The following is a 21,851-nucleotide window of genomic DNA, read 5'->3' as shown; positions in this document are numbered from 1 at the left end:
TTAATCTTTTTCCTGCGAACCAAGAACTACTACGCCATTGCCAACTAGTAACTACCTAACCAACCAGTATTTTGTACTTTACTTATTTTTGCAATATTGGAATTGTGTTTTTGTGATAACGCTATAACAGTATAATATCTACTGTCGGTTGCCGAGTTTAATAATTGTACCTATTGATTCTTTTTATTGACATAATAATTATTATTTAATCATATATTAAGAGGACGCTATACAGACATTTGTCGTCTCTGTCTTACAAGTGCATAACATAGCAAATTTACATTCAGTAGATTAGGTTTAGCTTCATTAGTTTAAAAATTAGAGTGAATTGATCTATATTGAAACTTGATGGTAAGAAAATTATCCGTGTTTTTATGTGGGTGTTTTACGGTAGTTCAATGTTTTAGCGAGTTTTGTGTATATAAAATATAGTGAATTAAAAATGCTCGTAACTCATTTAAAAAATTAATTTATCGTAATAAACTAATAACCTACATACAAATACAGAAAATTTTCTTACCATCAAATTTCATTGTAGGTCGATTTACTCTAATTTTTAAACTAACAAAGCTAAACCTAATCTGCTGAACGTAAATTGTCTATGTTACGCACTTGTAAGACAAAAAGAACAAATGTCTGTGTAGCGTCTTCTTAATAATATTATTATCTAAATAAAAGGTCTACTTAAATAAAATATGAAACTGTGAATTGTAAATATATGTTTCTAAATAAGTAATTATTTTTTATTCAAAGTTATAACAAAAATAGCAACTAATTACATATTTTTAAAGTTACTTTAGAATTATATAACTGTGATTACAAGTTATACAAGTTACAAATACGACTATAGCTTATACAATTTTTATAAATGTAACTGATTACTGCCCAATGCAACATATATTATTATTAGTAAGTTAAGTAAGTTAAAAACCGAAAAAATAAAATTTTGTTTTGACTTGGCCGCATTTTGAGCTATACGTGACCAAATTCTGTTGAATAGTAGTCCAGTCGATAGCTTTGGATGAACGTGCTTAGAAAAGTTACTATAATAGCAAAAACCTACATACAACATACATATTATAGGTGTAGACAATTTTTAAGGGGCCAAATACGTACAATTCACAATTATTTAATAAATTTCAATAAACTATTGCTACAATCAATTCATATAACGTATGTACCCACTAGCCCAATACAAAAAGGGCTACTCAAACGATTGCTCCTCTTTCGAAATACGATTCTGTACGTTAGAATTATCGTCTGGAAAGTCGATGCATAAATTAGAATGGTGGTGCAGTGAATATTAATATCCCGTATTCAAGGGGCGATGCTTATGGTGGAAGAATGACAGTGTTATATAAACTTCTTGGTTTATTTCTGTCTATTGATTTAAAATGATTTAATGGTTATTATTTTTTTTTTTTTAACAAAAGTATATTATTTATAAAAATAGCACAATAAATATATATGAAGAAAACAGGAAAAAAATAACTTAAGATCACTTGTTTAAGAAGTCACCTAATAGTAACACTTAGCTTGAAGATAAATTGCAAAAAATAAAATTATAATTATAATAATATTTTTTCTTTGTTGTTTTTAATTTTTTATATGAATTAGATAATTGATAACAATCAAATAACGATAAAGATATGTAAGCATATTTATCGCCATCATGGGGCGATTTACCTCAAGATAATACTCATAAGTAGGGCTAGGATTTTAGTGACCTAAAAAATCTAAAAAATGACCTAATAAAAATTAAAAAATGATCAAAAAAAATGACTCAATAAGAAACAATGACCTCATTAAATGATCGAAAAAAATATAATTATATTAATAAATTAATAAATAATAATTAATATTTATAAGTATACTAATCTAACGAGTATATTTTATATTATACTTATAAACGATTGGTATTTTGAAGTATTAAATATTTTTAGAAAATATGTTTATGATTTTATTTTAATGTTGTATCTTTAAATGTTTGTACAATAATTTATAACAATCAATAACGACCATTTATAATTTTAAAAAATTAAAAATTTATAAAAATATAACCCAGATTTCAATATAATATAAAAAAATGACTGTAAAATTGAAAAAATTACCTAAAAATGCTAAAAAATGATCCTAAATTCAAAAAAGTACAAAAAATGCAAAAATATACAAAATAAAAACTATATATTTAAACTCGTAGATGACCAAATCACATTTTGTTCTTGAAAAGCTATATCTTGTAAATCCTAAAAAAAAAAATGCAAAATCTTTTACTATCCTAGCCCTGCTCATAAGTATAATAAAACGCATCATATTATATAAAACGTTTCTTTTTTACATAATATGATTTATGTGATATATCATTATAATTAACTAACACCTGCAAGAAAATAAAAGAATATGTACACATATTGTTTTTCCATGACATGGTCTAAAATTAGACAAAAATCCATATCCCCCCTTTTCAAAAAATCTGAGCGCTGCAGCACAGATAAAGTGAGGAAAACGAAAGAGAGTAAAACGGTAAAGGATGAAGACGTGACGTGAAGAGAAAAAGTGGAGTGGGCCAGGTGTGGGTCGTGGGTGGCGGCGCACTCGTGGCGGCGGCGGCGGCGTCGGTTCAATACTCGGTAATCAAATTGTCTCGTGCACAGGGGCGTGTCAGGCTTTAATATTAACCGCGGCGTCGGGCCTGCTAAACAATAAACGCATAGCGTAATGGCACGCCATGGCCGGGCGGGCGGCTGCGAACCGGTGCGCACGCGCCCGGCGCACTATTTCACTTCTAACTCTTTCCGGTTGGTCCCGGCCGCACGCCGCCCCGGACACCCGGCCGCCAACCCGGGGGTTGTGACAGTCGGCCGACCAAGATTAAGCCTCTCCGGGTCGAACCTCAACCCCCGAGCCAAGCACCATCGGCCGACGCCACCGCCGCGCCACCACCCGCGCCGCCACCGCCCCATATACACCACCGCCGCCGCCCTCAGTTACGCCGCCGCGACTTTTACCGGCCCGACGAGTTAAGCTCCGAGTCCCGGGGCATAAGCCAAACGCGAACCGGATACGTCACTCGTACATAATACACGCAACAATCCGATTATTTTTACGCGCGCGCCGCTTGCGATATTTTTTTCCGTTTTTCGAGTTTTTGTTATTTCACCTAACTTAGCGTTTTCGCGTCGGTCTTCCGGATTTAAAATACTATGATTTCCGATTTAATGTATAACATCATACACTAGTCTACTGCACAACTCGCACGCTACTCCAGCAGTGTATAATACATACAGTTGGGAACCTTTACGTATTTATTAAAGGTGCCAGTTTTTCCATATTTTATATTATAACTGTGATAGACGAACCCGTTTGTTGCTCATATTACTATTTATAGACTATAGTAAATTATCGTCTTCACATTTCAATATTAAATTATACCGTTCCGGTTACGATATTTGTGTATATTATTATAAGGTAAGTTATATTTTCTAAATCCGTATTTATTATTATTTATATGATAATGGTTTAGCTAGTATACACGATTCAAAATTTATTTACATATAATGTCTCATTAAAATACATATAAATTTAAAAAAAAAAGTTCTTTCTATTGGAAAAAATCAATTTTATGTAGTACCTAGGTACTTATACACAATATTTAAAATATTTGCTAATAATTTAAAAAAAAATTGTTTCAACTGTATTGCTTCGAAATATAACACAATTGTATGAAAAATGTATTTTATATTATCAGTATTCATACATTATATTTTAAGTAGTTTAGTATTAATTAATTTAATCATAATATTATGAATTACAAAATTAATAATATTATTAAAAATATATTAGCTAATATAAAAATAATAAAATAGTTCACTTATTACAGGCATTTAAGCTATATCTCATATACACATAATAAATAAAGATCTTGTAATGATCATACTTATGAACATCCGTCCAACGTAGTCCATATGTTATATGCAGTTAGTTATAATTAATTAGAAAATAATTTGCAATGTAGATATACTATTAATAATTTTAATAAACAAATTTTAACATAAGTATTTGCAATTTAATTTGATAACTATTCAAATAACGTGTAATTAATAATTTTATCATGATGTACTCAATAATTGAAAAAATATTTCAAATTCGCTATTTACTAAAAAAAAAAAATTAATAATTAGAATGTATATAAATTATTAATCAACCTATTGTATAAGATAGGTATCTAAATTTTTAAAAACCAATGTTATCACTAAAATATTCAATATTTGCTAACATTCCATTATATTTTTATGAAAATACCAATATTTTTTGGGATTATTATTTTTAAAATAATAAAAAAATAAACCAAATGTATATGGTCTTTTTAGGTATTATTAAAACCATCTCAAAAGCATATGCAATAAATAGAGAAACTACCTACATGAAAAAATTAAACTCCATCTAGCTCATACACCGTAAATGTGTAAATGTGTAATTTTTTTATTGCTCTTATAGACATAGTTAAATTTGACCTATACGTTATTTTACTTATACATTCATTAATACTTATTGTAGTTCAGTAGTTTTATACTGGCTACACTGCTAAAATATTGGAGTATAAAATATTTTAGTGTGTTTTCAACCGAATTTATAAATATTCGAAAGTTGAGAAAATAATATTAAAATTATCTATGTTACTGAGAATTTGTTGAACTGCAAACAGTCTACACAATACGTATTATACATTTTATTTTGTTATAAAAACTAAAAAAAATTGATCAAAAGGTTAGTTTTTGTTCATAAATGAGTCATGACATGTAATAATATATGTGTATTTTTATTCAATTTAATTCGTTTAGTATTTTTATTTTTATTTTGCTTTTAAAGGATTTGATGATAATAAAAAAAAATACGCTTACCTATTACATTTTTTGTACGTCACCAACCTATAGCCATAAAAAGCAACCCTAATTTTTCAGACTATAGCGTATTTTTAAATAAAAAGGTGTTTCTATAATCACTAGTATTTTATATAGATATAACATTTATATATTTTACTCTAGAAGTATATAAAGATAATTTTAATATTTATTTATTTATTTAAGATTTCAACGCTTCAAGGGCTAAGAATACAAAAAATAAATAAATAATTTAATTAAAAATACAATTTTCTTTACAAAAAACGTAAAGAATTTAAAAATAAATCAACATTAGACAATTTATTAATACAGCGCATAGTGCAATATCGCTTGCGTAGGAACTCAATATTAGTTGCATGGAATTTTATTTTGAAAATATATAAATGCCTTGAATACATCCCTTATGGAGCATATAAAGGTAGTTGAAATAAAAAATTGGCAGAGTCGATTGACCCATACAATAATTTTTAAACAAACGAGATATCTAACTTTCTTTGTCTAACTATAAACGATTTATTAATACAGCACCTCTATATACTGATACACCAAAATAAAAAGATTGTTAAATCATTATTAAAATGAAGTTATCATTGATGATAGGTAGGTAGGTAATAATAAGTAATAACAATGTATTAACTATAATGTAATGATAATATTATCATATTACTAATAATTATTATTTATCTAATATTAATTTTTACTTTTTATTTTCTATTTTAGAATTAAAATGAATCTAACTACAACTGATGCAGATCGTTCATTCATTTCAATACAACAATCTGCACAACCAATTTTTTCATTATCTGATCCAAGAATGGGTAGTATTCATTTAAATTCCGAAAGTGAAAATCGAGGTAAAGGCACTATTCATTATTTTAGATTAATAATAAACAAAATGAAATATTTTCAAAACAAATTATTAGATTTTTTAAATCAGTATTTAAAAAGCTATATTTTTAAAGCTGATGTACTATTTGAACTGCAATTTAAATTTAATAAATTATAACACATCATTTACATAACTATACAGTATAATAATAACAATAATAATAATATTATTTACTATAGAAAAATAAATTTTAACTATATGAAATAAAAATTACAATTAATTCTTATGCCATAGTTGAACATTATTTTTTCTTCGTTAAATTTATACACAATAAAATAAAATATTTATTTGATAAATAAAAACAAATAAGGGCGGATTATAAAATTATTTAAACACTCGATCACTTCGAAATTTTTATAAATGTAAGCTGTTCGGATTTTGAAAAAAAATTTCAAATCAAAAGCGCGTATTTGAACATCGTTTAGACTCAAATAATTTGCGTTAAATCAAATTAAAGTAGTTAAAAATAAAGTTACAACTTACAATTATTATTTATTTCCAATAATTAAAGTCAGTTTTAGTACATTAGTTATTATTATACTGAAAATTGAAACTTAATTTTAATTGAAAATAAAAATGTGTTGTATTTTAGTTTTTTTTTTTTTTTTGTTAAGTTCAAAAGAATAAAATGAGATTTAGATTTTAGTTCGAGTTCTAATAACTAAAAAAATTAATTTAGTTTGAGTAGGTGAATACTGAAATTTTACCCATTCTGACAAAACTTAGATAGTTACTGAAGTAGACTGCCAAAAAAAAATGATTTTATATTGGTATAAAAATGTATTTATTATGTACACTAATTATTTTATTTTTAAATATAAAAAAATATGGTTTATTTACCATTTTTTGCAACTATTATCTAGTTTTTTATATTATGTGGAATTATTTTACACGATTTTTATTATGATGTACGTGTATATAGTAAGGTAGTTATTTATATTAGTGAAAAAAATTATGTCTAATAATATAATGTAGTAAAACAATATAATAAAAGAAAAGTAAGTAGGTATATATACGATACCAATGGTATACTATAGTGTTTTTGAACGCGATGAGCTCAATCTGCATTACTCATTGTTAAACAAGACTGATACAGACGGCAGAAGAAACTTTAAATAGCGACGGAAGATTGGAATAAATGAGTGTTGGGGCCCGCGGTGTATTCCCTTGGAGCTTAGAAACTCCCGGCGGCGGTGGCGGCGGCCGCGCGCATTGCAGAAACGGGGTGAAGAAGAGGAATAAATCTGTTGCTAAATGGGAATACGCATCCTGGTGCGTGCTGTCGCCCCACTTCCCCTCGCCAACAATCCTTCATTCGCCAAAGTCAAGTCCTTCGTGCACGCCGGAGACAGAAAAAAAAACATTTCCCTCGGAATATAGTTTTGCAATTTGTCCGATTTCATTAGCATTTCTAACAGAATCGTGTGCGGAGGGCGACAAAAAAAATATAAAAATAAATAATCCCTCCCCTCACCACCGTCACGCGTATACTTACCCAATTTCCGCGTATATTTATGCAATCAGACGCAGCTAACAATTCCAACCACTTTGGTGTTCGCCTTTTTATTTTGTTTTTTACACTCAAATATATCATTGAGTTATTTATTTTTCCAGATTGTTTCTTTTACATTATATAATATCGTTCAACCGTTGCGAAGGTACTATATTATATTAACTGTTATCTATTTAAATGTAGTTTCTCTCATTAATTTAGTATGGTACGTCAGATTAATTCGTTGACACTGCCGTACCCGCGTCGTCATTCACCCCTTTTTATAAAGAAAAAACTCACATTATTCAATTTGTTAATTATATAATATGCAATTTATGCATATGTAATATGTATGTACCTATAGCTATACAGTATACACTATACATTATGTTTCAAAAGTCTCGTATTACTCTTAATATATCCATGAAAAATTAATATATTTTTTTAGAATAAAAAAGTATGGAAATTCTGATTAAATGGCATAAAATTCAATTTTTTTAAAAAAAAATTCAAAAATTTTCAAAATTATTTTTTATGCATTTAAGAATTTTAAATTTTTTTAATTAAGATAAGACACGGCTATTTTTATTTCTATTCAAATCAAAACTTAAATTAGGTATGTAAAAGTATTGCCATGCTGGGATAGATATTTTATTATTGAAATGTGAAACAATTTATTTTATTCAATTAAAATATATTTATTTTTTTTTTGACCTGCTTAAAAAAATACGTTCAAAAAAATGGATATCTTAAAAATTTAAAATTCTTAAATGCATAATTGTTTTGAATTTTATGCCATTTAATCAGAATTTCTTACTTAGTACTATAAAAAAACCGCGTTTAAATATATTGATTTTCCATGGAGATATTAAGGGTGATACGGGACTTTTGGGATATACTGTATATAGTATCCGATAATTTCATTATACAGCCTTTTTATAATTTTTATTCAATACTTGACATATTTGATAAAGTCAACTGCCACTATATAGTGCCAAGCATTTTAACGAATAGGGACTACTTAAAAGTATAGTACCTACTAATCATAATTTTGTAATAATTCGCATAAAATACTAATGCTGTTATATCTTAATGAACATGCAAAATAATAATTATTTTATTATATTAAATATAGTAAAATTTTTAAAATATTATGTTTTACATCTTGTGATTGATAAAACTTTACACTATAGGTAGGTACTATATACAACTTATTTTTTATCTCGTTTTAAATTCTTACATAATTTTTTACTGACTTTTCTTTTCTCAAATTAATTAAATTACAAGTTACTAAACACCTGTATAGTCTGAAAGCTAAGTAAAATATAGTAAATATATTAAAAAGATAAGTGTAAATTGGTAAATAGATACAGGTTATAAAGTCATTTACTTACTATGAAAAATATACCTTAAAATATATTAAAACTACTGTAAGAAATATCGATTGACTTATTGGTATGGTTGCTAGTTGTTAATATGTTATTAAAATTTAAAATGTTTAGGTACTAAAATAAAAATAAAAACTTGTTTAAATAAGTATTGTTATGCATATTTTTTTTTATTTTTTTTTTTTAGCCTTGTGAAAAGAATTATAATTAAATATCTTAATTTAAATGAAATTATTTTTTAGTCATTATGTTTGTCTGATAATTTTAGTACAACTACTATACGTTGTTTTCTACAAAAAATTAATTGCAGCATATACAGTATGCATATAGTAAATACTTGCTTAAGGTACATTATTTTATATTATCTTCACTCTTGTATATGCTGAAATCCCCGGTTACCAATTTTCAATAAAACTAAGTAGTGACACATAGAAATCCTTCTCTAAAAAAACAATGTTTTAGAATCCGAAATGTATTTTCTGCGATTATGTTTAATAGTCAATCTTCATTTTGTTCCAGTAGATTTTTTTTTATTCTATTTACAATTTCTGCTTATGATTATTATAATTACCTTGTATTATGAATGAAGAGTTTTCTACTGAATATTCAAATTATATTTTTTTGAAATCTTTAAATTATATAATTACAGAACAACTATATCATACAAATATTTTGTATAGTTTGGTATCCTATTACAAATATTTAATAAATATACTCCGTGTTTAATTATTTTTCAATAAATTTTAAGTTACAAATTAAATCACTTATTAAATGACATTTAAGCATAAATTATTTCCGAAAGATTGAAATATCAATGATCTACTATTGATCTACTAATGATAACTATTATAATATCATGATTTCCACTAGAACAATATAATATATTACTATATTAAAATATTCAATATACGAGTGCACGCTATACTTGCCGTTAGTAATCTTATAATATAATTAATTATAAAATGCATATTATAAATACATGATACTATTGTAATGTTGTGTACTAACAGTATTAAACAAATAATGTCCTTTATACCAGCGATTCTCAAACTGGGTGTCGCCAATATATAAAACAACTAGTAAAGTCTTTTTAGAAATATTATTATAATCATTACTGAGAATTACAATTGATAAAAGTTTAGGATTGCCGATAAAAATGTAAGATTTATAATATGAAATTTTGGATGGGGAATACTTATAATTTATAAATATACTTATAAAGATACTCAAACCAGAACAATAAATACATGTATTTTAAAATTGATATGTGATGAAATTGGTTTAGGTTACACAAGTTTGATATTACACTTGCATGTCAGATGATTATTATAGGTAAAAGTCTTAATTTGTTTATTTGACCTTAAAACCAAAATAGAAATATTTTTGAAATTTAAAAAATCTGTGGTGATTAACTTATTTGTTTTATTTGCATTATTATTGTGTTTAATACCTTTCATTTAATAAATACAACTATTGTTCAGTCTTTTTTTCTTTTTCTTTTTTTTTAAAAATTGGAATTATACCGAATTTATAGTTAATGTAAATAAGTTCGCAAAAAGTGCGGTGTATATTGTTATTACTATTACGTGTTCCGTAAGAACCAATTAATTTATCACTACTTTTTAATATTATCATAATAAAAGGGTTGCTTAAAATCTTGGTGATATTATAAGAGTTCGCAGCCTCAAAAAGATTGAGAACCGCTGCTCTATACGTCAACAACAAATCATAATAATTATTAATAATCTTCTTAAAATATAATCTTATTATTTTAACAACATTAGATTATGTAGTTATGTTAAAATAAATATTATTATACATAGTATATACTATATAAATAAGTAGAGTAATAATTATAAATTCAAAAGTTTTCATCCAATAATGTTCATAATTCATGATATACAATATTTATTATATTTTGTTTCTAATTCTCTCTTTTTTGCTGTTTTTATATGACTATTATATTAACTGCAAACAAACCCTATACTTAGTTTGATCTGAAATATATTTTCAGAATCCCTTGGGGCTTAAATTCCTTGTTTACTTGCAGTTCTTGTCAGTTTATTTAGATCCACTGGTCAATTTTCAAATCTTACTCCATTTTTAATTTATATGTCACGAACATTTTGTAAATTTAAAAAAATATTAAACATCGAACCAAAACGAAATAAACAAAATAACTTTAGTTTAATAGGTTTCTTATTAAATATAATATTTTACCTATAATATGTATTGTATAATCATTATAATAGTTTGAGTATATATAGTTTAATTTAAAAACGATTGTTTAAAATATTACGACTTTCATCTGATTAATTTTATCAATACATTTTTAATGGTTTAAGAGCAATAATATAGGTACATACCTATAACCTATCACATTGTAGCATTTATAACTTTACAATATCAGTAAAAACATTATCTCAATAAATTATGCTACACTCTCGTTTTTCTTACTCTTCATATTTCATAATCATTGATTTAATATTTTTCAAATATTATAGAATCCATTTAGAGATGAGTATCGTATTAAATAATTAGAACCAGGAAACTGAAAAGGAGCTTTTATAGTTTCTCTTCTTATCAATTAAATAATAATAAATCATAATATTATAAACAAATGTAATCAGTATAAATACTATATATTATTATAAATTGTTGTATAAATGCGGTTTTTGGCGTACGGGATAGTAGACGTCATCGTCGTCGGTAGTGCTGTAAGATAGTAACTAAAAAATGACTTTTAAAGTTGCGTATAATATAATACGCTGTACATGCGCGAGCGGCGGCGTAAGCGACGATTCATTCGGTGTCCGGAACGCCACGCCAGATGTGCCCACGACCAACTCGCCCTCCCCTTACGAAGCCGGCGTTAAGCCCCGGCCGGTTTTCCAAGCGCACACGCCCCCCATGGGGATAATCAATCGACGCGCTGCTTCCGTCCGTCCACAGCGGCGGCAGAATATAATGTATTATATATATATATACACTCACCAACTATTGCTGCCGTACCTCATGCTCAAATAAGCCAGATTTAATGATTTCCACCACTGCCTCCCCATCCAGATATGTCCGCGGACCGCGAGGGCGCCTATCCCGCGGACTTGATAGTAATAATAATTATATAACACAGTTTTGTACACAACGCAGACGCGATATAATAATATCATATAATATGTCAAAAGTATACCTCGACCAGATGTTTATTTCATACTCAATTCTTTGTTTATTATAATTTACACTTCATTTACAATTGCAGTGAAACCTGTAGGAGGTATGAATTACGGACAGTCACAGAACCATCAAAAGAGTTCGTTATTGACAGGTGTCCATTTTAGACAGGCTCTAGTATTATTTTAATCAAACTTGTATAGGTACATATATCTTTTAAATGAAAATATTGTACTTTTATAAAAAAAAACCGTGATAATATTGAATATTGATATAAACTCATTAAATATACTGAAAATAGTCACGTATATATAGGAACGTATAGTAAATTATACAGTGGCGTCATTTGAATTGAACAAGGTAGATACATATTTATGTTTTTAAAATCCAATAATATGTTAATTAATCCCACTTTTAAAATCAGTTGGCCTGAAAAAAGGATATATTCTAAACAGGGTTTGAAGCCTACAAAAAAAATTAAATGACGCATACACTAGTAGAAAGCCAATAGTTTAATTTCATGCTATAATACTTGTAAATCGCTTAAGAATGCAATTAATATACGATTTGTACGTTTTTAAATTATGTGAAATCGGTTATGATCTACACTCACCAACTATCACGATTCGCCGCTTTTAATCATGTATACTAATAATTGTGAGACGGAGACAAATATCATACTTCAAACAGTAGTTGAAAAATTCCATAACAACATTTTATTGTTTTTCTATTAAGAATATATTTTAATTCTAAATTCAAATTAAAAAAAAAAAAAAAAAAACACCGTCAAAGAATAAAAATTGGATAGATCATAAAACAAAGATATAAAATGCAAAAAATAGTGGTCTCTGAAACGCGCAAGGTATAAATTTGGGTTTTAAAAATTCAATAATATACTAATTAGATCCAATTTTTAAATCGGTTGGCCTAAAAATGGATAGATTCCAGTCAGTTTATGTTCAGCATAAAGTATGGATATTAAAAAAAAAAAAAATTGAAATAACAATAACGCCACTGCATGAATACTATTAGGTATTAATATTATGCAAGATTAACTTCCGCGATAATATATATAGAATGTAATTGGTCGTCATTCGTGATTTAACATTACAATATGCGAGTATTGTTGCGTAGTACTTACATACTTAAATTTGAGTTTCAACCGAGATTATTATCCATTATACAAGTGTCCGCTAAGTCAGGTTTTACTTTATTTTATTTTTTACTAATAATATTCCATTTTGTCTTTTGCCGTCGACGTTCACGGTGACAACGCGCCATGTGTACCTCTTTATAGTATAAACATGATATTTGTCTTATATACTAATTAGGTTGAACTTATTAACTTTTAATTCTCAATTTTATTATGAATAATAAAATGTGTCTGTGTATATGTATATGTAATTTACAATTTTAGACTGAATTATATTTTCATTTTAAATTTGTGTAATTGGTCACGTTTCGGTTGTCGTTAACACGTGCAATTTTCTTCATAATCTAATCATATTTTGTTGTGATATGCAAAATGAATAATGTTTCTTAAAATTAGTTTATAAATAATTAATCTACATAGCAATTTTTATGTGTATATGTATACTGTGTGTGAAAGTGATCCACAGCCAAGAGGATTTGTCGGCTCACGTAAAACTAATATTTTCTTATTTGAATAGGGTTTCCATTGGTTACATAAAATAAAAAATCATTAATAAGTAGTTAATAATTTTAGACCTGTTTTTCATGTTTATTTTGAATCGCCCTAATGAATGTGTTAAAAGTATGTGTAGCTTAAATGTAATAGAATTTAAGATAGGTAATGAAAATTCACTAGAATTATTATTTAACTTGTCACGGACAAGTTAGTAGTTACCATCCGTACATGATCAAATATTATAACTTATAGTAAATAATTATATCTACTGTGCAATATAAAATTAATAGCCTAAAATGAACGAGTCTGATGCAAGTCCACGTCTACAGTTTTCGGCCGATTTTCTTAAAATGTTCTCCAATCGGTTCAACAAAACCCGTAGTAGTGCTATTAGGGTACATTTTTCTTTAGGCACGTAAATAATGAATATACAGACTAGTATTATTTTATTATCGTTGTTTACTACTACTCATTAGTTGTAGAAAATAAAATAGCCATTATGAATGGATATCATTTAATACCTATACCTATTTTTGTATTTTGTCAAGACAACCTAAACAACTGCAACCCCTGCGGCACAATAACGCATGCTTCTGTTTGTTGGCATCCTCTTTCCGCCCCTGACCCGCACAAATCTTCGTCATGAACTATATACTAATGCTCGACCACGCACTATGTTTGCTATACAGACGCGGACTCGAGTTATTCCATGAGAGACAGGCCGCTGTCGCTTTGCATGTCGGCTGCTTGTGCCGCCCAACAGGTGCCGGTATCCTCATCGAGAACGCCGCCGACTTCGGTCGCACCGACCTCGGGACATTACTCGGCGGCGGTGACGAGTGGTCAAGTCGTAGCCAAGACCAAGACACTGGGACTGACTTGCGTCGTGTGCGGCGACACGTCGAGCGGAAAGCATTACGGCATATTGGCGTGCAACGGTTGCAGCGGATTCTTCAAGAGGAGCGTCCGCCGTAAACTTATCTACAGGTCAGTGGTACATAGGCTTGTGTGAGATATAATATGATATCCTTATTTTGGGTTTTACGTCAAATTATTCTAAAACCAAATTATCCATAGTAAAATTTCCCAAAATTGAAATATCCCTTGAAAATAAATTTACGACAAATTATAATGATTAATAATAATGCAAAAAATATTATTTAGCATATTATTACAGTAAATAATACTTTTAAACTATTTTAATTATTTGCCGAGTAATAAAACATTCTATGTAAATAATTCCCGTTTTTATAATATGTTGTAATACGTGGATTATATTGTAGCTATGTATAACTTAAATCATTTTATAATTTTATAAAATTAATGTACAATTTAAAAATCTATGTTATAAAGTAAAATACACGTAAAGTGAAAACGATTAGCTCGCAATAACTCGTACAGTCGTACTTTCTCATTATCAAAATAACAATTAGAAACATATTACTTTATACAGAGGACGTGCGATTGTTGAACTTATAATCACAAATTTTATTACAGGGGTTAGTTTTAAATAAATATTTACGCGTGGTACTTTGGTTTTTGAATATTTTGTTGGGGATATTTTTACCGGGGTATTTGACGTGTCACCATTATTTTGAAATATTGCAGTAATAATATTGTATAATACGACGCACATATTTGAGAATATATCAGCTGCAGTGGCGTATTTAAGGGTGTGGGATTATTTAAATTTAAGCGAATAATGAATTTGTTTTAGGGATTTAACATAAAATGTATTGCACACATTTAATACAAGACTTCCTATTTATATAAAATAGTATTTTGTTTGGACCATTGTTATTAAATTATATTAACTTGATAAATACGTTTTATGCGCTCCCTTCAATAATTATAAGCTATATAGGTAGTCCATTATGTAACTGGTTTGTTGTATTATAATATTTTAAAAATAAAATGTTGAGTTCACAAAAATGACAACAATTGTATTAGTTTCAAATAAAAATACAATAAGTCAGACAATTCTTTACTTGAACCGGGGAATAATATTTTTAAAATTTACTGTGATTATTTTGGTCTTTAATATAAACTCGATGAATAGAAAAAAAAACTGGTAGATATAACTTAAACTTCACCCTCTTTCATATTCAAAACATCATGTCACGAGGGGTTCGGGAACAGTACAGTACAATACGTCACTATACATGTGTTTAATCGTAATTTGACAAAGCAAATTAATTCAAAGTGTGTACAGTTTTGTGTGAATAATACACATCAAAAAGTGTTAAAAATTATTATTTTTGTTAGAACTATGAGGTTTATTAAATCGTGTGATTTTTTTAGTAAAAGATTTAAAGATAATATAAGATTAAAACATTCATATTCATACACAAATTTTTTTTTATTATTATTTCGCTTAAACATCAAGAGTTATCAGCGTTGTAATATAATATATCAAGATCGTATAATGTAAATACTTTTTTTTAAATGTATTTAATTTACGATTTATATTTTTAAATAGTTTATTAGTTAATATAAATTAGTTTTTTCGAAAATTTTAGTATTTTTTTGTTATTTTAGTTTGAGGTTCTAGTATTTCGTGAGGTTTATATGGTAAATTATTTTATTTTATTTCACTTTCATATCAAAATTAACAATTTTTCATTTCATTTTTTTTTTTTTTTTTTAGTTATTTTTTTCTCAACTCCAAAATTCTATAGACAATAATAAATTTTATTACTGAAAACAACTATTATAGTTATAATTTAATACACTGGTATAATTACTAGAAATAATTATTATGACTTTGAGAGAAAATGGAAATTATTTAGATAATACATATATTTCAAAATGTTTAATATTTACGTATAAATGTTTAAATGTATAATATGAATAATTGTAATTATTATTATTAATTATACAAACATGAAACAATCTACCTATAAATATATATACATAAATATATTATATATATTTATGAATATAAATATGTGCTGCAGACGCTACAGTATAGATATCTATGTATGTATAAATAATAGTTTATACGAAATCCTTTTGAAATCGTATAGTGCTGCGGCTGCCGATATTATTCCATTTTTTCTTCCCAAGCGACCTGTAGTAAACAATTCCCCTTTGGTGATTTTGAAGCCCATAAAAATCCAATGTTTGTTCGCGTTATCAGATAGCCTAAACATACTAGTACCACCACAGACTGTACGAACATCGCCGCTGCAGTAGTGATATTCCATAATCAAATGTGTATACATACATACACATCCGAAATAATGTATTTTTTTATTTGTACACAATACCAAATAGAATATATATTAAGGTATTATGTTTTATATATTTATGTATATGTGGGTATTAAACGACGCGTGTTGCCATGTTCCTTGCTTTTCTCTTACATTCTGCATGTATATATATATATACATATATGCATATAACATATTATACATACTTTAACTGATACGTAATATGTTATGTGTGTATAATATATATATATATATATAGGCATTTTCCAACCGTTCGTTTGAAACCTATAGGCTGCTGCAGAAATCTTTTTCTCCTTTTTTTTCTTTTCTCCTTTTCAATTTCATGTCTCTAATACTCTTGAACGGTTATAAATAAATGTGATTCAGTAGCGAAAGAGGGTTTGACGTTTTATAACAGCTCCTCGGGATTACTGTATCGGGACGTTGAGTTTACGGGGGTGGGGTGTATATAGTTTAGAAAGCCGAGCGCGGCAAAAAGATTCAATTATATATCTCTAACGTAGTAATACTACTACGGGCACGCCGTCGCCGCCGCGGGCTGGCCAAAAGCCTTATTCCACCTCCGTTGTCGCTCTTTTTTTCTCTGTCACCATCATTGCGTTCTCTCAGTCGTTCGCTCACTCACTATTTCCCGCCGTTACTACCATTACAAACTATACACGCATTTTCTCGAAATCGATCGTCTTTCCTTTTCGCAATATACTTTTTGATTGGTTTTCGAGGATAACACGGTCATAAGACGGCCACGCTACTTCACTGAACATAGCTAGGTGCAGTATCAGGTGCGGTTACACAACCACTCCTCATCTTGTCCGTGAAAGAAAACTCACATTATGACGGGGCATGTGTATACAATATACATATATATTGCACTTGCGTGCAATACATCAATGCATTATATTATTTATTATTTGATTTTAATAATATTTCTATTTATTTCATGAGCTTATTAATATGTATATACCTATATAATTATGCGTTCGCGCGTTATTATGTTAAATGAATAGGCATAGTAAAAATTTAAAATTATGGCAATATTAAAATGACAGATGATGTTATAATTTATAATATTTATATTATATTATTTCTTATTATATTTATGTATATACGATAATAGCGTATAATGAAGGTTTCCCTATATTGCGACCATTATCGACTGTTATTAATACTATTATTATTATTATTATTATTATTATTATTATATTATCTAAATTATATATACATATATTTGTAATATTTGCGATAATTCGCGTTGCGACGAAAAAACGATTGTTGAAGGCAATTGTTGTCCAACCGTCAACAAAAGAAAAATGGTCAATATAACGTAGTACAGACAGTAATATTTATTTAATACACTATAAACTTCTGTTTTTGTTTTTTGGTTCCTTTTTAATATTCATACACCACACACATCCCAGGTTGTCTCCGATCGATATGTCAACCAAATTTTATTAAACGACTTTCATTAGGCTACTACAAAATGAGTGTGTATAGTTTATAATTTACTGCACTAAATAGGTACTATTTAATCTAGGCTGTGACATACCTTAAAGTTATAGTTTTATTTTTGTAAAATGTGAAATGGAAATAAACTAAACAGTTACCTATGTAATTTATTGAACTAATTATTTAGAAATAGATAAAATACAAAACCAATAACTACCTATTCATTTTGTTTGAAGTTACCATACTACCTTACTATAATGAAATTAACAATAATAAATATTTTATTATTTCAATTAATTTATCAAATAACATTAAATTAAAATTTATTAAAAATGATTATATGACTAAATGGTTTTCGTTCTTAAGTTACTTATTCACTTTTATGTTATTTCGTTGTTTATTTTCTTTCACTTTACAGATGAAACATGGTGATATCGATAGTTTATATCGATAGTTTATATCTACAGTTAAATATTAATCCTATCAGTTAAAGTTAATACTTTTATTACCTAATTTGATTATTTTGTTTTCTAGCTTTATCAATAATATCTATCGAATTGTAACAAGTTATCAACGCATAATGTTATATAATTTATTATTTCTATAATGCAAAATGTTTAATACTATGAACGTCTACATAAATGCGTATGTTATATATTGAAAATTATACACACATCAAATGCACGCTGGAGTAGTATTTCATTATAGACACTATAGTGATGGTTACCAATGGATTTTCTGTGGCAAACGAAAATCAAATTATGAAAGGGTCTGTGAGGGAATTAAAATGGTAAACTTATTCTGTTGAGGGTTTCTGCCGCTCTTTGACCGTGACCCGCTAACAGGTTTACACTTGTGACGGCCGAACGATTACCTTCCACACACCGGATACATTATATGTACATGTATATATTGTATATAGTAGTAATAATTTCCACCCTTCGTGGAAACACATCGCCACTCCATATATGTTATTAGTGCAAATCCCATACCCACAATAGTAGAAGCTGCAGAAAGACGCATTAACGATAAATTGATTTGTTTAAAGAGTACCCTTCCCACACCCCATGCTGTTGCTCGTCCTGTGCTGACTGAGTGTGGTGCATACTTATCCACACACACACTCAATTCGATCGACGGAATTAAATCTCGGACCCGATCGCACCCCTGGGACCCGTGAATTCCACTTCACCATCACCCACACTAACTCTGATAGACGGTATATACATGCGTATATCGTTACAAACGAAGGGTCAAATTTATTCGTCTTTCTAAAGCTGACTTTTTTTTTAACTTCAAGTCATTTATTTTAACATTTATTCGAAACTCCCTGTTAGGTTTTATACTTTCATCTAAAAGAAAAAAACATTTTTATATTATATACTATCGTGCAGGATATTTGTACATACTAAAAAAAAATGTTAAAGTATTTTAAAATATGTATGTCTAAATGTCTTACATAATATTGTGTTAAATATATTAAAATTATATGTGCTATAACAATACTTTTTAGCATTATGGTTAAATTGGAACTTAGACTTTAGAGTCTATTTTTCTATATTCATTTTTATTTTATATTTTGTATAGGTAGTATTTAATTTTTATTATACATTTTATATTATCTTTATAGTTTATAATTTATCTAGTAATTTCTCCTGGTTTTATAGATTTGTTAAACTTTATTAACATAGAATAATACATATAGTAGACAATTATTTTGAATAAAAAAAACAAATAGCCTTTAATATTTTTATTTTTAATGGTTAATTTCTGGCTATTATTTAATACTATAAGATGTACGATATTGTATTTGTAGTAATTGGGGGTTCAAGGAAAAATCACTGCGAGGCTCTTTGTTCTATAATAAAATACTCCCCCCACTCCCCAAAAATACCATACATCACCTACTCATTTAATGTTACAATTTTCGTGAAGGATTTTTACAATTCAATAAAATACATTTAGGTATGCCACCTATTTTTAAAATAATTTAATGTGAAAGTTACAGTCGTCATTTTTAGCTTTCGGAATTAGAGCAGCAGGTGTGTTTTAAGATACCTATCAAAAATAATTTTTGCGCTTGCGTACTAGAAATAAGGGTCGTGTAATGGGAGTTTCTTCGCCATTGTCGACCGAATGAAAAACGTCTTGATAAAAATATATTCGTAAATACAAAAGCGGTATATTAGCAGGTACACTGCAAGACTGCACGATTAAAAAAAAAAAAACTGTACAATGTTTCTTATAATCTTATCAGAGTATATGAATATTTAAAACTACCTATAACTGTTTATTATTTATTATAATATGTAAATACTTAATATTTAGTAAAACATATGTACACATACTCCTTTAAACCATATAATATGTCTAAATGTCTTATATGAACAGATGAACTTATATGTTACATTTCGTTGTTTTGTAAATTATAGATGCCAAGCGGGAACCGGCAGTTGCGTAGTGGACAAAGCGCATCGTAACCAATGTCAGGCGTGCAGACTGAAGAAATGCCTCAACATGGGCATGAATAAAGACGGTGAGCAATCCGAGAAAGTATTTTAGTGAAATTATAACTTATAATAGTTATAATATATATTTTAACAATACAAGTATACAATAAAACCAAGAAGAGTATAAACCTGATCATTAATTAGATGCCTAGGTAACTGTAGTGGATGTATTAATTTAAATTCAATAATAAGTTATTGTTGGTATAGACAACATTTCTAAGTGGAAACTACATGCTATATTTTTAAGAATATTTTATTATAAATTTAAATATTGATATTAGTGATCGAATACTTATTTTATTAAAAATACAATAAATTGAATTAATTTTTGACAATAGCAAGTTTCGTGTCGATACCAATATTATAAATTATAATTTAATTAGCTGTTATAAGCTTATAAGTGAATACTGCGATTTACCGTAGAATGGTGTAAATAAGATCGTGGTACAAATAACTAAAAATAAATCTTATTTTTATTTTTTTAAATCATTTAAGTAAAAGTGAAATGTTTTAAGTTTCTATGATCAATTTATATTGAATAATAACAAAACACCGAAAATCGTTTGAGGGTTAATTGTTTTTATTTTTATTTTTATTATTTAGCTTTTAGTATATAACTATAATAGCTCAACAATTATTTATTTACATAAATGTGAATAAACATAAGGATTAATTGTTATTTTAAATTTTAATATCAAATGTCGTCAACATTCCACTTAAATCACTCGTAATTTGTAAGTGGCTTAATTTATTTTTAAATTCCAGTAAAAAAATTTTAAGAACAATCTTTATATTTTATTAACTAACTCAAGTTAATAAAATTGAATATTTTAAGTAATTTTAACTATACAATATAATTAATAGTATAATTATTAATTTACAGATTGTAATAGGGATTTATTTCTTTTCACTTTTCCAAAGTACCAACTAGATCAAATTCGCAAATTAAATCAATTTTTAAAATTTTAAATCAAAGAATTTTCACTGTTCTAAAAGGTGGTTACACTCCACACACAAAAATAATTTTAAAAAAACACACACTGACAGACATGTGATATATATCTGTTGTAAAACTAAAACATTTATCGCTTCGATTGAAATTAAAAATTTGCATTTAAAGGACTGTTATTTATAAATTCAAATTTTATTATTATACAATTTCACAAATTGGTT

At 27.6% G+C, this 21,851-nt stretch overlaps 1 protein-coding gene across 2 annotated transcripts in view; it reads left to right on the top strand.

Moving 5' to 3' along the window:
* Positions 1-3,429: 3,429 nt before the first annotated feature.
* Positions 3,430-21,851, top strand: part of LOC112602031 (photoreceptor-specific nuclear receptor-like) — a 33,644-nt gene continuing 15,222 nt past the window's right edge. For both annotated transcript variants that reach the window (XM_025349949.1, XM_025349948.1), the window contains exons 1-4: positions 3,430-3,468; positions 5,622-5,755; positions 14,179-14,476; positions 20,601-20,704. In XM_025349949.1, the coding sequence (XP_025205734.1) occupies positions 5,629-5,755; positions 14,179-14,476; positions 20,601-20,704 (529 nt within the window). In that variant the 5' untranslated portion in view covers positions 3,430-3,468; positions 5,622-5,628. The remainder of the gene's footprint in view (positions 3,469-5,621; positions 5,756-14,178; positions 14,477-20,600; positions 20,705-21,851) is intronic.

Source organism: Melanaphis sacchari, unplaced genomic scaffold (genome assembly GCF_002803265.2).
Source record: "Melanaphis sacchari strain LSU unplaced genomic scaffold, SCAv2.0 Contig80_pilon_pilon, whole genome shotgun sequence".
Taxonomy (NCBI): Eukaryota; Metazoa; Arthropoda; class Insecta; order Hemiptera; family Aphididae; genus Melanaphis; species Melanaphis sacchari.
Note: the sequence above shows the minus strand (reverse complement) of the source record. Positions and strands in the feature narration are given on the sequence as shown.